Genomic DNA, 15326 nt, shown 5'->3' on the forward strand with positions numbered 1-15326 from the left:
ACTCCCCCTTTCCTGGATGCCCCTCCTAAATATCCACTCAATGTCATCTTTGAGGCAGGAGCTTAAAAAATGGAATTATGTCCAGTATTTTAGAGACATTGCAAAATAAACCACGTAATGAGTAGACCAGAGAGGCTGCACACAGATAAAGAAAACAATTTTTTTCACACTAATGTAGATTCATTGCCTCACAGACTATTAATGTAAACTTTATCCTTCAAACCACCTAGCAAGAATAGTTCATCATTAAGCATAATAAATGCTGAGGGCATTACCCACCTCTCTATAAAACCACAGCACATTTTTTTCTCCCTTCTTCATATTATGTAGGCCTAATTTGCACAGAATCCAGAAGTGTTTCATTAATCCACTTAAATAGGTTGCTTTTTCCTAATGAGCTCACCTACACGAAAGTACCTAGGAGCTTTCCCCTCCTGGTGGGAAGATGTGTGATTCTGACACATAGAGTGAGGAAGAAAAATAAAAAGGTAATTCATTTGAGGCTGATGGCCTGAGAAGGTGACAAACACATGAGTGGAAAGGGCACTGTTTCTATCAGTATCTACTTGAATTTCTGCAAAAGTTTGGCCTTTTTTATGCCCCTTGAGGTTGAGCAGGACAGAGACAGGCTGTGAACACATCCGTCCCTAAGTATAGTCTCGCTCTGGCTCCCTCTACTCTTCCCATGCTGCACCCTGTGCCGAGTAATCTCTGCTGAAGCATTTGTATCATTTAGCATGCACTCTAATAACATGAGAATATAAGAAAGAGAGCTGTTACGGATTTAATTGTGTCCCCTTCAAATGCATATGTTGAAGTGCTAAACACTGGTACCTCAAAATGTGACCTTATTTGGAAATGGGGAGGTTGCAGATGTGATTAGTCAAGACTAGATCAGGCTGGTGTAGGGTGGGCCCCTAATTAAATGTAACTGGTGTCCTTATAAAAAGGAGAATTTTAGACACAGAAACACACACAGGGAGAATGCCATGTGACGATTACAGCTATGCTGCTGCAGCCGAGAACTACAGAGGCCAGGAGAAAGCCCTGGAGCGGATCCTTTCTAGTGCCTTCGGAGGGGGCATGGCCCTGCACGCACCTTGATCTTCGATTTCTGGCCTCAAGAACTATGAGACCATAAGTTTCTGCTATTTAAGCCACTGGGTTTGTGGTACTTTATTATGGCATCCCCAGCAAACAAATACAGGAGCTATTATCAAAGAAAGCCAATGTTGATTGCACTGGTCTAGCTCTATCTCAGTCCACAGCATCCAGTGTGAGCTTTCTGAAATGCAAATGAGATCACCTCACATCCCTGCTTAAAAGCCTCCAGGGGCTACTGTCACCCCCCTTTCCCCGCCTATAAGATCTACCAGATCTGCTCCCGGAAACTCTCTTCCTTTTCACCGCTCCAACCACACGGGGCCCTTGTAGTTCTCCAAACACTAAGCACTCAGATATTCACGTTTGTTTTTTCTTCTCACTTAAATTAGGTCTCTGCCAAAAAAAGTAATTTCCTCATAAAGCCGCCTTTGATCACCATATTCAAATAACACTTTCCTCACGTATTTTGCCTTTTGTTCCCTCCGTAACACTCACCAGTGCCTGTGTCTTACTCATCATCATCTGCAAGCAGATATGATTTTCAAGGGTAGGAATTGTGTCAGGTCCATTGTTGTAACCTCAAAGGCTAGAATTATAGAGTTTGTAGAAGGAGCTCGATACACATTTGTTGAAGGAATGAATGAAAGAATGAAGGAATGGATGATTTGCCACGTACTCTGGGATTTTAGAGTTTTAAGTTTTTAACAGCTACTTCCAGGGCGTGCCTGGTTGCGGTTTTCGCTTTTCTCTGTGTTCCTGTGTGGTTGAGCCTGCATCACACATACTGGACACTTCTCCCACACTTCCTCTCTCCCTCTTTCTCTCTCCCAACAATCTGAGCCTCAGGAAAGGCATTTCCTGAATGAGGAAATGGGCAAAGAAAATGAGCTTCCCTGGGAACACCTCCTTCTCTTATTCATCCTTGTATTCCCTGCAGAGGCTGGTATAGAGTGGGCTCAGTAAACACTGATTAAAGGAGACAATAGGAAATTATTTTTTATGAAGAACTACATTTTAGATTCCTTTAAGTTTCTCTGAAGTAACACAAGCCATTCAGATAGGACTCATCTTTGGGTCCAATGACCATTCAATGCACCAATCTGTCGTAGGCAGCCAGTAGGATGGCCCCCAACAATCCCTTTGTCCTGGTGTTCGTCCTGTGTAAGCCCCTCCCCTTGAGCATGAGCTGGATTTAGTAACTTAACACTAAGGGATAGAATAGAGCTGAGTGCTGGGCTGTCACTTCTAAGATGGTTATAAAAAGACCAGCTTTCATCTCAAGTGCTTTTGCTCTTTCCCTCTTAGATGCTTATTTTGGGAGAAGCCAGATGCCATGTTGTGAGGCAGCCATGTGGAGAGGTCCACAGGAGTGAACTGTGGAGCAGACTCTCCCCCGGTTGGGCCTGGAGATGACTGTGGCCTGGCTGACACCTTGATAGAAGCCTCATGGGAGACCCGAAGTCAGAAATACACAGCGAATCTGCTCCTGGATTTCCTACCCACAGAAACTGTGAAATAAGAGTTGTTTGCTGTACCCAACTGCGAAGTTTGAGAGTACAGTATTTGTCACGTAGCAGTGGATCACTACTAATACATGGTGCTGTGGTAGAGCATTTGATTGGGGCTCCATTTGTGCATCATATGAAGAGATTACTAAGTGAAAAGTTAACTCAAGGCCACGCATGGTGGCTCACGCCTGTAATCCCAGCACTTTGGGAGGCCTAGGTGGGCAGATCACCTGTGGTCAGGAGTTTGAGACCAGCCTGACCAACATGGAGATACCCGTCTCTACTAAAAATACAAAATTAGATGGGTGTGGTGGTGCATGCCTGTAATCCCAGCTACGCAGGAGGCCGAGGCAGGAGAATTGCTTGAACCCGGGAGGCAGAGCTTGCAGTGAGCTGAGATTGCACCATTGTACTCCAGCCTGGGCAACAAAAGCGAAACTCCGTCTCAAAAAAAAAAAAAAATTACAGCTAATGTTTCATTTAATCCTCACAAAACCCCCCTGAACTAAGGTGCTATCATAATCCCATTCTAACTATGGAGAAAGGACAGTGTAAGCATCTTGCCCAAGACCATACGGCTAATAAGTGGTAGAGTCAGTCTGGTTCCAAAGTCTTAACCACTAGTCTACACTGCTGTTTAGACAAAAAGACAGATCGTATAGATTAGTAAAACATGTCAAATAGTCTTAAAAAGCAACCCTAGTGTAGAAGACTTACTAAACTAGGACAAGATTTTTCATGATTAAAAGATGGGATGATGTCAGTCTGTAACGAATTCTCAGAAGGATTATAGGAGATAAATGAGATGATATACAACAAATACCTAGCACGCTGTCTGGCAGATACTGGTACAAAAAGAACAGCCAAAGGAGGAAAGGAGATGGACTAAAAATTATCACTGGAAAAAAAAATTCACTTTCAGCAGAGAGGTCATTTGGATCACTAGAAAATCCATCATCCACGTCTAGATAACAGGTTGATGGGTGCAGCAAACCACCATGGCACATGGATACCTATGGAACAAACTTGCACGTTCTGCACGTGCATCCCAGAACTTAAAGTTAACAAAAAAAGAAAGAACAAGAAAATCCACAAGTATTTCCTGATCAGACTCCTGAGTCATTGCTATTCTTATTGACTTGTTTCAAACTCATCACGACAGGCTGACAGCAAGAGGTGCAAGGATTGTGACTCACTCATATTCTCACCTGATCTAGGATCCCAGCAGTCACCCAGAATGATTCCCAGAAGAAAGGCCTCAAGAATGGAGGAAATAATTCTGGAGTCAGAGGCTCTTGAGTGCTGTTGTATGAGAGAGGAATAGAGACAGCATTTAGTGACTTGGAGCTGGGACACCCATGTTTGTGTCTTTACCTTGACACTATTTTCTACCTGCATGACCTTGGGCAAGCCAGATCATGAGTTGGACACATTGGCTATTCTCGAGTTCAACTTCCCTCCTATTCAGCACTCTCAACGTGGACCCCAACATCCATTAGAGAACAGAGTGTGAAGTGACTTTTGTGTACACTCTGTTTCTGCACCAAGGCCTCTCCCCATCTGGCCATGCGCCTGGGTCATCATTTGTAGTTGCATTGTGCCTAGAAATTCAGGGACTTTGAGAGAGCCAATGTGTCCAGACTGCTTCAGAAAAAAGTTTGTTTTCTGTCACTGTTTCCCTCAATCTGGTTTAATCAATGGCACCGAATGAGAGACAGAATTCCTTTACGATATCCTTTCTGGGACTTGTTCATTACTTAGAATACGGTGGCTTCCAAAGTCTGCCAGACAAGATGTGGGTGCATAACATTTCTAATCAGAGTCCAACCAATCCCAGCAAACTAGTTTCAGTGAAAAATGAAGTGACTAATGGACTCAGTCTAAATGATTATGAGCTAAGTAAAAATTCCATTTTCCTAGTCAAAATAATGTAGAGCTGTTAGCTTCAACTTCTGAGATTGTTTGTGGGTTTGCATATTAATCTTCCTGAACATGTATACCTTTTACTCTGTCCATAATTTGAGTGCAGAAATTAAACTATATGTGAAAAAAGCATAAACTCTCAATAATATTCAAAATAAAGGCTACAAGTACATAATTTTGTTCCTGAGTATCTTGTCTTTCATGAAGGGAGGGAAACCAACATTTCTTGCATACCTACTATGCGTGAGGCTCTGTACTAGGGGCTTTTCTCATATGTTACTATTTATTCTTCACAACAGCTCTCTCAGGCGCTTTTAAAGATCTCTTTATTTATTTATTTATTTACTTGAGACAGAGTCTTGCTCTGTCACCCAGGCTGGAATGTAGCGGTGCGATCTTGGCTCACTGAAACTTCTGCCTCCCAGATTCAAGCGATTCTCCTGCCTTAGCCTCCTGAGTAGCCGGGATTACAGGTGCATGCCACCACACCTGCCTAATTTTTGTGTTTTTCGTACAGACAGGGATTCACCATGTTGGTCAGGCTGGCCTCTAACTCCTGACCTTGTGATTCGCCCACCTTGGCCTCCCAAAGTGCTGGGGTTACAGGTATGAGCCACCGCGCCTGGCCTAATGATCTCTTTATTACAGAAGAGGAAATGCATCTTCATGGGAGAAGTGGCCAGATGTGTGATTATATACTGATTCGTGGTCAGGGACTTGGAAGAAGCATGATTGGAAAATTGGTGACAAAGAAATCTGGGGAAGATGTACGTGGATGGATTTCTCTGAGTGGTCAAAAACTGTGAAGAAATTTGTATCCTATGTGAGTGCTCACCAACGGGTGACCTCAGCACAGGAGGATTTTAATAATCAAGTGGATAGGATGACCCGTTCTGTGGACACCATTCAGCCCCTTTCCCCAGCCAGCCCTGTCATCGTTCAATGGGCCCATGAACGAAGAGGCCATGGTGGCAGGGATGGAGGTTACACATGGGCTCAACAACATGGACTTCCACTTGCCAAGGCTGACCTGGCCATGGACACTGCTGAGTGCCCAATTTACCAGCAGCAGAGACCAACACTGAGCCCTTGATATGGCACCATTCCTCGGGGTGATCAGCCAGCTATCTGGTGGCAGGTTGATTATATTGGACCTCTTCCACCATGGAAAGGGCAGAGGTTTGTCCTCACTGGAATAGACACTTACTCCGGATATGGATTTGCCTATCCTGCATCGATCCTTCTGTCAAGACTACCAACCATGGACTCAGATAATGCCTTATCCACCATCATGGTATTCCACACAGCACTGCCTCTAATCAAGGCACTCACTTTACAGCTAAAGAAGTGCAGCAGTGGGCTTGTGCTCATGGAATTTACTGGTCTTACCATGTTCCACATCATCCTGAAGCAGCAGGATAGAAAGTTAGGATGGCCTTTTCAAGGCACAATTACAACGCCAATTAGGTGACAATACTTGGCAGGGCTGGGACAAAATTCTTTAGAAGGCCGTGTATGCTCTGAATCAGCACTAAATATATAGTACTGTTTCTCCCATAGCCAGGATTCACAGGTCCAGGAATCAAGGAGTGGAAGTGAAAGTGGCACCACTCACCATCACCCCTAGTGATCCACTAGCAAAATTGTTTCCTGTTCCCACAATATTACGTTCTGCAGCCTAGAGGTCTTAGTTCCAGAAGGAGGAATGCTGCAGATATGGGTACAGCCCGGCGTGAGATTTACACTCTCTCTCCAGGATTTTCAAGGGCCAACCAGAGCTCACCAGATGCCGCTGGAACCGCGACGCTTTTCAAGGCATGGACCCCTCTCTCTAGGTGAACTCAATTTCGGGGCGCCCTGACCTTCACAAAGAGAAGGAAACTCTCCCCAGGGCTCCTGCTGGCTTCTCTGGGATCCATTGCATTACTGTGCTGGACACTTGGCAGTGCCCATCTCTGCCACTCCAGATTCAGAGATCTGAACCTGACTCCCTTTCGATTGGCTGAGCGCAATGGAGGCCATCACCCGTCACTTCAAAGTGGTGCTCACCAATCTCTCAGGACTGACTGACAAACCCACGTTCAGCTACTGTTCACATGGAACCCTTTTCGACTTCGGCCTTCAAAAGTTCTCCTTCGAATATTTGCTACTACCACCAAGATCTGCACCTATGGCGGCTCCACCCAGGCTCAGCCCTGGGCTTCAAGACTCACCGCCGCGGCCCTTTTTGACAGGTAGCACCCACGGGGCTGATGGTGGGAGGGAGGTGACTCCTGCTCCCCCCACCACTCCCATCCACTCTGGACTGCTGGCGACGGCTGGGTACAGGCCCAACAATCCAGCACCATCCATTTTCAGGAGAACCCTGACTAATACAGGGATCATGCAATAAAAAGACTCCAACTCCGAGAAATCAATTTAGTCACTATTTATTGTATTGACATATTTACAAAATAGTACAAAGCGAAATACCACTCTAATTCACCATATTACACAAGGGCTGCATACAGGCAAGACAAAGTATATGGAAAACACTCACTTCTGTCTTTGGTATTAGAACTCTACACAAACCCGCAGCATTTAAAGTTTCCAATACAAAGTATTAAACGCAGACAAAGATGGAATCAGTAATGTCACAAAAAACGGGCTCTAATATCCTCTGCTAGGAAACCCCCAGGCCCATGAAATGCAACAGGAAGACTAAACACCATTTATAAGGAGAGGGTCTGTTGACTAAACCAAACAAGAGATGCTGCGATACCATCCACAGGAGTGTTTCTGCTTGTGTGAGGCTGCTCCCTCCATAACAAAGTTGGCTGATGGCAACAGACAAAACATTCCTGAGACAGAGTCGCAGATAAGACTTGACAGGAAAGAATCCATTCCAAGAGTACACTTCGTGGTGTAACTGTACTGTACAGAACATTTTATAAAATACATTTTTGTCATCATTTACACATATACAAAGACTTAACTGGTTTTAGCAAATAATAATTTTTCTAAAACACAATCACAGTTTACATAATTCTGAGGTAAAGGTCTTGGATCTATCCTAGATGAAAAGTCCTAGCCCATGAGTCTCTAACGGGGGGATGTATCCAGTCAGCCATGAGTTCTGGCACCCAAATGGCTTGAGGAGAGGGCAGGCCACACCTGCTTCGTTTCAGAGATGATTTGAAATTTCAGAATTGAGTGCTCCTGGTTCAGCTCTACTAAGTTAATGCTTCTAACTTTGTGTTGTTGTTGTTTTTCCAAAAATGAAAACTCAATCTTGTCAGTACACGACTTCAGCAACGGAGGAAGTATTTCATCAGGGAAGGGCCAAGTCAGTGTCTTAACTGGACTGCCTTGACTGGGGGCTCTGCACCCCAGAAAGAATGTATTTAGGATCCTCACATGAAAGAGTGATGGCTTGGCAAAACAAATGTACTGCAAGACCGATCTTCCCTCCTGTTAATACACTCCCAGGACGGGCTGCGGAGGGGGAGACTCTGAGAGAAACTGAAAGCCCAATGTCCCTTTCTCTGTCCCAGAAATGAATAAAGGATCCAGCTGTGCTTTCCTTCCAAAATCGTTAACGAAGTTGTTTGTGCTCTAAGAAAATGTGGGAATCAAAAAGTCATTTTTGTGTCAGGGGGAGGAGGGTGGGAGGACAAGGCATGTGTTAATGGATATTGCTGCTATAAAATGACATAATTTATAGCCCTTGATCTGTTTCTGTAAACAATGCCACCTTATTCAGATTATTGGCAACTACCCATAATACACCTAGCCAAGATTCTTTCATAAAGTCAAGTACTATATTTCCAAAATAATCCAATGAAATCATGAAGATTGTGAAGGTCAACTATGAAGATTACTCTCTATGTGTTTTTTCACTTTTTATAAAGAAGTTTGCAAATATAACCAGGACACCAAATGAATAATTAAAACCCTTCAGGGATATTTCACTTATGATGCTAACCTGAGCACTGGCCTCATATTTAATAATAACGCAAGTAACATCTGAGGGTAAAAGTGTTTGTCGGGCAATGAGTCACCTTGTTGGACAATTTAAGACGAGTAAGGCTGGATCTTTCCAGTAAGCTGCTCGAATGGCAGAGCTCCAATTTTTCTTCATGCTGGGAAAAGAAAAATTATACTTCTGCTTCTTTGCACCGTCAAATAATCTGGTGAATGGCAGGTGAGAATAAAGCAAAACTGTATTAAAGATTTACTAATGACTAACATTCATGGTATCTGACCGGATGAAGTAGAGACACATGAACCAATGTGTTTGCAGGGCTCTTCTGGGAGGAACAGCTCTTGGCTTTGCCCTGGTCCCTGACAATGACAGACTGGCAGCCTGTTTCTTGCACAGCTCTAGGCAAACCATTAATCTGTCAGTACCAGCATCTTTTAGAAATCTCAGCATTAAGACTTAGGAGGGGTTAAGGAGGGAGGATGTTGAACAGCCAGAAATGCAGCTTTTTAAACACTTCAGTTAATTCACAATGCTGTGCAGGCCTCTGTTTATCACCTCTCTGAAATTTCTGGTGCAGGGTGCAATGCTGGATTTGAATTTATTCATCCTCTTCCACATATGTGGATGGAAACCAGCCCACCTAAAAAAGAAAAGCAACCAACATAGCAACGTGACTTTGTATCTGACACTTCAAAGGATTCTACAACAGAGCATTTTGTTTTCATAGTACCCCAGTTAAATGGGGGTTTTATGCTCATTGTAGGTGAGAGGATTGGTTTGACTGCTCGTAGAAGCCTAATAGAGTGAATGATCGAAATGGAGGAATAAAATAAACTTAAACAGTGTTCTAATCCACTAGCACACAAATAAATATGTAAATTGAGTATAATACGGGGGGCTCTGCTGCATAATGATTCCTATTTCTGCTGTAGAACAGGATGAAAAGACAGAGGTATTATGTCCCATTCTTTCCAATTTAGATCAGCAGCTCTTATAGATATTTTGCAATACACATAAAGTTTAGTTCAATGGCTCAGGGTCTAAAAAGAACTGAAATGCTCCTTAACTCTTTTCCAAGCAGGAAGCTACCACACTTACCCAGGTGAATTTTATTTATGTCACTGTCATATTCATTTCAAATATTTCCAGTGAGTCCCTAGTACCAGCAAAATACATCACCAGTCTCCAGAGGGCAGGGGCCTGTGGGCTGAAGGCTGCAATACGGTATAGAGGCTTCTCCCTGGCACCACAACGGGTACCTACAACTGCTCAGTCCCCTTCATTCACGTGCACCAGGACATCAAGAGGGCCAGCTTACCCTGCCATTTACTTCTCCTCTCCACCAGCCATTTGCACTCATCTTTGTGTAAATCTTCACCACGTCTCCTTTCAACAAGGACAACTCTCGCATATCTCTTGCACAGAAGTCATACCGAGCGATGGCAATGCCCAGCACTTTTGGGCTTAACACTGTTAAGAAATGACAAGGAATGAGAGTAAGCTTGCAGTTAGTTAACAACCATAAGAACCTAATCAGATGAATGTTATTGATGCTATCAAATGCACAGTCATGATTTCATTACAGACCAGAGATAACGGCAGAGGAGCTTGAAAGCAGCAGAATTGCTGTTTCAATTCAATCAGGTGCAGGCAAATTCACTTCAAAAAGTTTAAAGAACCATTGTCCTGTTTTTCCATTCTTCATCTATAAGAACTTCAAAGTAAAGACTAGTTTTTATAAAAATGAAACAAAACAAAAAACCCCAAATTAAAAGAAAAACTGGTTAATATCTAAGTATCTAAGGAGATAGAATCTGAAATAATTTCATCATAAATTTCCTATTGATGGCCCAGTCATCTGTTTCTAACTAGCACCTCCAAGATAAAGCTTTATGTTTTCATCCAGTAACTGCTTCAACTAACACTCAAAACAAAGAAACATTTTGCTCTGATGTAAGTCTGTCAAATCTATGCTATCACTTCTGGTTAGGTGGCACTCTCCCCAGTGAGACTTTCTATGTTAAAACTATTTGGTGATAAATTTAGTTATGGTTTTCTATATAATTCACCTATGTGAAGGGGTGTGAATCAGAAGAAACGAATACTATCCATATATGTTCTTTCTTTGAAACAAATATTGCCTTACAGAAAACCTTTACTGATGTATCTAATCAAAAACAAGATGTCAGGGTATTCAGGGTACTCATCTCCTGTGTCCAGAGTTGGGGGGTGTGTGTGTGTTTAATTTTTGATGGCAGGAGAGGAGCTAACTTTCTCCCTGCCCTTGCTGGCCCTGTTCTGAAAAGAAAACTCCATTCCAGTGGTTCATGTTTGTTAGTCTCTAGTGTTTCATAGCACATTTTATATTAACTTCCCTACCTGTTGCTCTTCGGGGTTATAAAGTGTTTTCAATTATATGTTCAGTGAATCTGAGAATCACTCATCGGAAACTGGTGAAACTTTATAAATCTTAAATGGTAAAGGAACTTAAGTGTAAGAAAAAGAGACAAATGGGAAACACCATCCATCTGTATTTTTAACAGTTCCCAGGGCTCAGGCAGTAGAAGTTATGACCCGTGTTACCCTGGAAGGGCCTGCCCACTTGGCCACAGGGATCTCTGACCTATTATTCATGGCTTTGTAATGACATAAAATTTTTTAGACTCCAGGTGTCCATCATGAGATAAATGAATGGCAATACCACAGATTTCAGAACTGTAAAGGGAGTAAAAATAGGTCATTTTATTTTACTGTTCAGGACACAAACCACTTTAATAGCTTTCTCACTGAAAACTGTCCCGTTACTAGGGCACTACCGTTAGAGTCAGTACACATAAAAACACCCCTGTGACGGAAAAACCCAATCATCAACTTAAAGGTGTGACCTTGCATACGTCTTCTAACCCCTCGAGGCCACATTTTTCTCATATGTGAAATGAAAGGTTTGCACTAGATGACTTCAAAGGTTTTTCTAGTTCTAAATTCTTTGATTTTTATTGGGATATGCAGGTTAATTTTTAAACATGTGTCAGGAAACAGACTATATCTAATGTCATGTAAATAGCCATTAAACTCTCTGGCTAATGACAGAAATCAAGACAAAAACGCCCAGGCACAACCTGAAGAAATTCAGAATTCATGGGCGCCGGTCATCTTTTCAAGTCCTATGTACTGAATTTTATTTTATATTTGGAAACAAAGTTTGGCTTTTAATTCTATTTATTTTCTTTAGAAAAATACATAAATATTGGCTTTTCTCAACTAAAATTTCTGGTTCTCAAGAAAAATAATGATTTTATAGATTTTCATCCCCCTTTCTACTTCTAGCCCTATCCCTCTCCAAACTCTCCCCAACAGGTAAATTAGAAAATGTCTTACTGAAATACATGGCATGAGCACACACGCAAAAACGAGTGAAATGTCATGACAAACAATGACTTTATGACAGAGAAGAGTAAAGTGCATGGTGGTAATGGAACTCGAGGGACTGTCTGTGAGGAGATGTATCTATATGAGAAGCCATACATTGAACTCGAATATTTTATTTGCAAGCAGAAGCAAGTTGAAGAGACAAATAAAAGCAATAAAGCAGTACCTGACCAGAAAGGAGTGGAAGAAGGGGGAACAAAGCTGTAGTCTGGAGGAGTTACAAAAGAAAAGCCACAGAACAAAGAGGGGGCTTCGAGAAAGGAAGAAAAAGAGAGAAGCAAAAGAGCATTTAGGTATTGGCAAAAATATCTCAACACAACTCTTTTGTTGTCTGTAATCATGAGAAAATCGTCACATCAAAGTTGGATTATCGAGCTCCATTTTCACCCACTTCTTTCCTATCACCATTTCTAAATGAAGAACAAGCCAAGCTTTTATATTTTGATAGACAATAGTATTTTGCAATTCAGAGCTGTCTATCCTTTTAGAGGCAAACACAGAGAATACCCACTGCACACTGCCATCTTTGAACCCCATCCATGCAAGGATGGCCAACGATGGCCTCATCCTCTTGATGAAGTGCCCAATTCCCACTTTGTTACATCAGTGGAAAGGGTGTGCTGTAGATTCGTAGTGTAAAATAATCCTTCACATCAAAACTGTTATAAAGAAAAGCCTGTAAGATGGTGTCAACAAAACATGCCGAACCCATGGAAAATTCAAGAAAATCATTCATACAATTTGTTAGAAACCATCTCCATCCTCCCAACCAAGCATGCACAAGCCAGCTTATTTTCAAAAGGAGAAAAGTGCAATTAGAAATGAAAACCACTCTGACTCTTATTATAGCTGGAAAAAAAATAAATATATTCTCCATATTGTATGGATGTACAGAAAAGTTACATGTATATGGATGTTCTAAAACTTTTCATTTTACTTTTAATATAAGAGCTAATAACATTTATCAAATGGTTCTGAAGTCTTAGATACCATGCTGAATGTGCTACATTCAGTATTTTACTTAATCGTCACAACAGCTCTAAATGGAAGGTACTAGTATTATTTCTTCTTTACATCTGAGAAAAATCTGGAATCAAACCTAAGTGCTGTGACTCCAGGGTACCTGCTCTTAGTGACTGCTGCACTATTCTGCAACTGCCGCTCTGTTTCAGGCACCTCTGCAGGCAGCTATATAATTTGACCTGCTGATACCAAGGTGCTACTGCAATGGAAAGGAAGGTGTGGTTATATACTTTCTCCCAGTATTTATTCTCCACTTCTTTCGTGTCATAGATCATGCACTGGGCTATGTTTGCCTAGAGAGGATGCTACATTTCTCAGCCTCCCTTACAGTCTAGTATAGCCATACAACCAAGTTCTGGCCAATGAAATATAAACAAAAGTGTCATGAGACAGCTTCTGGGACCTTTTCTAAGTGGGCACATGCCTTTGCCTTTCTTTTTGGCTCTTCATTCTGTCCTGCTGTCTGGAATTTGAAAGCTACTACCTTGGTCCATGAGGAGGAAAGCCTCCCCCTCAGGATGGTAGAGCATGAGCCTGAAGGAACCTGGATCACTAAAGATTTCCTGGAAGGGAGATGACCAGCCTTCCTCCAGCCGTGGGCTATTTCAAGGATTTTTTGGGAAAGAGAAATAACTATCTTCTTGAAACCTATTTAAGGTTTTTGGGTTGCTGTTACTTGTACCATGGCCCAATCTGAACTGTGACAAAAAGTTTTTTACAGCCAAGGATGAGGTAAAAGTGAGCTAATCTAACTGGGAACGAGTTTACATCATCTTCCAATATATTCTGCCTCTCTTCAGGTAACTGCTTGATTTGACAACCACAGAATTCTTCCAAAGTTAATATTCTTGCCAGGAAAGGGTCCTAGGGATATCCATGGATAGTAGTAACTTATTAAGGAGATTCCCAGACATCACCCAAGCAGACTAGCCAGGGAATTGGAGGGAGTTTAGTTATTCTTAGAATTAATGACCTTGGAGCCCTCATATACACACTGATGCATTCATGACATACTTTTCTCATGAATGGCCTCATGTTTGCTTTTCACTTACCGTGAAGTATGCTCTTATTTATAATCAAAGTTCTTATCTATTCCTTGCACATTCTGCAGTACATTTTTACTTTTAAATATGCTGATACATGCCATTATAACTAATTTTTACAATCAGCCCAAGTCATTTTTAGCCATGCAGTAGAAATGGTACATTTTTATTTTCTTGAGATCATGATATACTGTTAGAGGATAGGATGCTACCTCCATTTTAATGAAGCAAATGACACACATTTAACTCTATTATTGGAAGAAAATCTGGTGCTGAGATTCCTATCCCATGTCTGTGAGAACTTCAGTTAAAAGCCCTCATTCCAAACATTACTTCTGTCAGGCATTAGAATTCTCTCCTTGGACTGTTTTCTAAGTGTCCATCCTTGTCTCTCTCTCTCTCTCTGGGATTATTTTATCCATAAAGAAATAGAACACTTTATTTCTCCAAAATTTCTAATGAAGGTAATTTACACCAAGAGTCTGGAATATAACAAGAGATAAGTTAGCTCTAGAAGAGAGAAATCATGAGCCAATGAAAACACAGTTAAATGCAAATCAAATAATCTCAACAACAGGTAGATAAATTAGATTAGATAACCTATCTGTAATCTTAAAATATCTAATATTCCTAAAGGAATATGGGTAATGCTTCACTAAAGGACCTAAATCTCTGTTTCAATTATACAATATCAGGATGCTAGCTCTGTCTCTTATCTAACTCTAAAAGCCTTATCATCATTTGCATTTCTATCAAGTAGCTAGAATTAGAATCCTCTTAAATCTTATCTAAAATATTCTAATTCCATCCAAACAGTAGTTAGCCCTCACAGTTAGGTTTTGGCCCCACTGCTGTCTTCACTTAAACTAATTTTTCCCTGATGAATGCAGGAGATTCTTGGATATGATTTGTCTTCTCACCTGAATTTCAGTCTCGACTTCAAATGTTTTCATGACACTACTACAAAGAATAGCTTTTATGTCTGATTTTATGTGTCTGAATCCAAATTCATCTTCTTCCCTGTAATCTAGCTCAAATTCCCATGTTTCCACTCACCCCACCCCCCTGCAAGAACTCCCCTGTTCTCTCTGCAAACCACTCTTGCAAAGTTTGTACACTGTTCAGCCCTCCCTGTCCCCTTTCTAAGTAAAGTGCTTTCTTCCTCGGCAATATGAAATTAACCCTTCAGTAATTCGCAGCTGCACCATCCCAATTCAGGTATCTAACTCATTCCTACCCTCAGAAAACTGCCAGCCAAATGGCCTTCTTTCTTTTGGCTTTCTTTCTATTCTGTTCTACATACTGCCTTCACAGCAACTCACCTTTGATGTA

The 15326-nt window shown here is 41.6% G+C and overlaps 1 protein-coding gene across 2 annotated transcripts in view; it reads right to left on the bottom strand.

Annotated features, from left to right (window-relative positions):
* Window positions 1-6948: 6948 nt before the first annotated feature.
* VAV3 (vav guanine nucleotide exchange factor 3) overlaps window positions 6949-15326 on the bottom strand; it is a 389657-nt gene continuing 381279 nt past the window's right edge. Inside the window, exons 26-27 of one of the 2 annotated variants that reach the window (XM_012466320.3) lie at window positions 9818-9969; window positions 6949-9139 (exon numbers count right to left, since the gene is read on the bottom strand). In XM_012466320.3, coding sequence (XP_012321743.1) covers window positions 9098-9139; window positions 9818-9969 — 194 coding nt within the window. In that variant the 3' untranslated portion in view covers window positions 6949-9097. The other variant, XM_021667516.2, reaches the window with a different exon arrangement.

This window comes from Aotus nancymaae, unplaced genomic scaffold (genome assembly GCF_030222135.1).
Source record: "Aotus nancymaae isolate 86718 unplaced genomic scaffold, 86718_ANA_hifiasm-v0.15.2.pri h1tg000117l, whole genome shotgun sequence".
Classification (NCBI taxonomy): Eukaryota; Metazoa; Chordata; class Mammalia; order Primates; family Aotidae; genus Aotus; species Aotus nancymaae.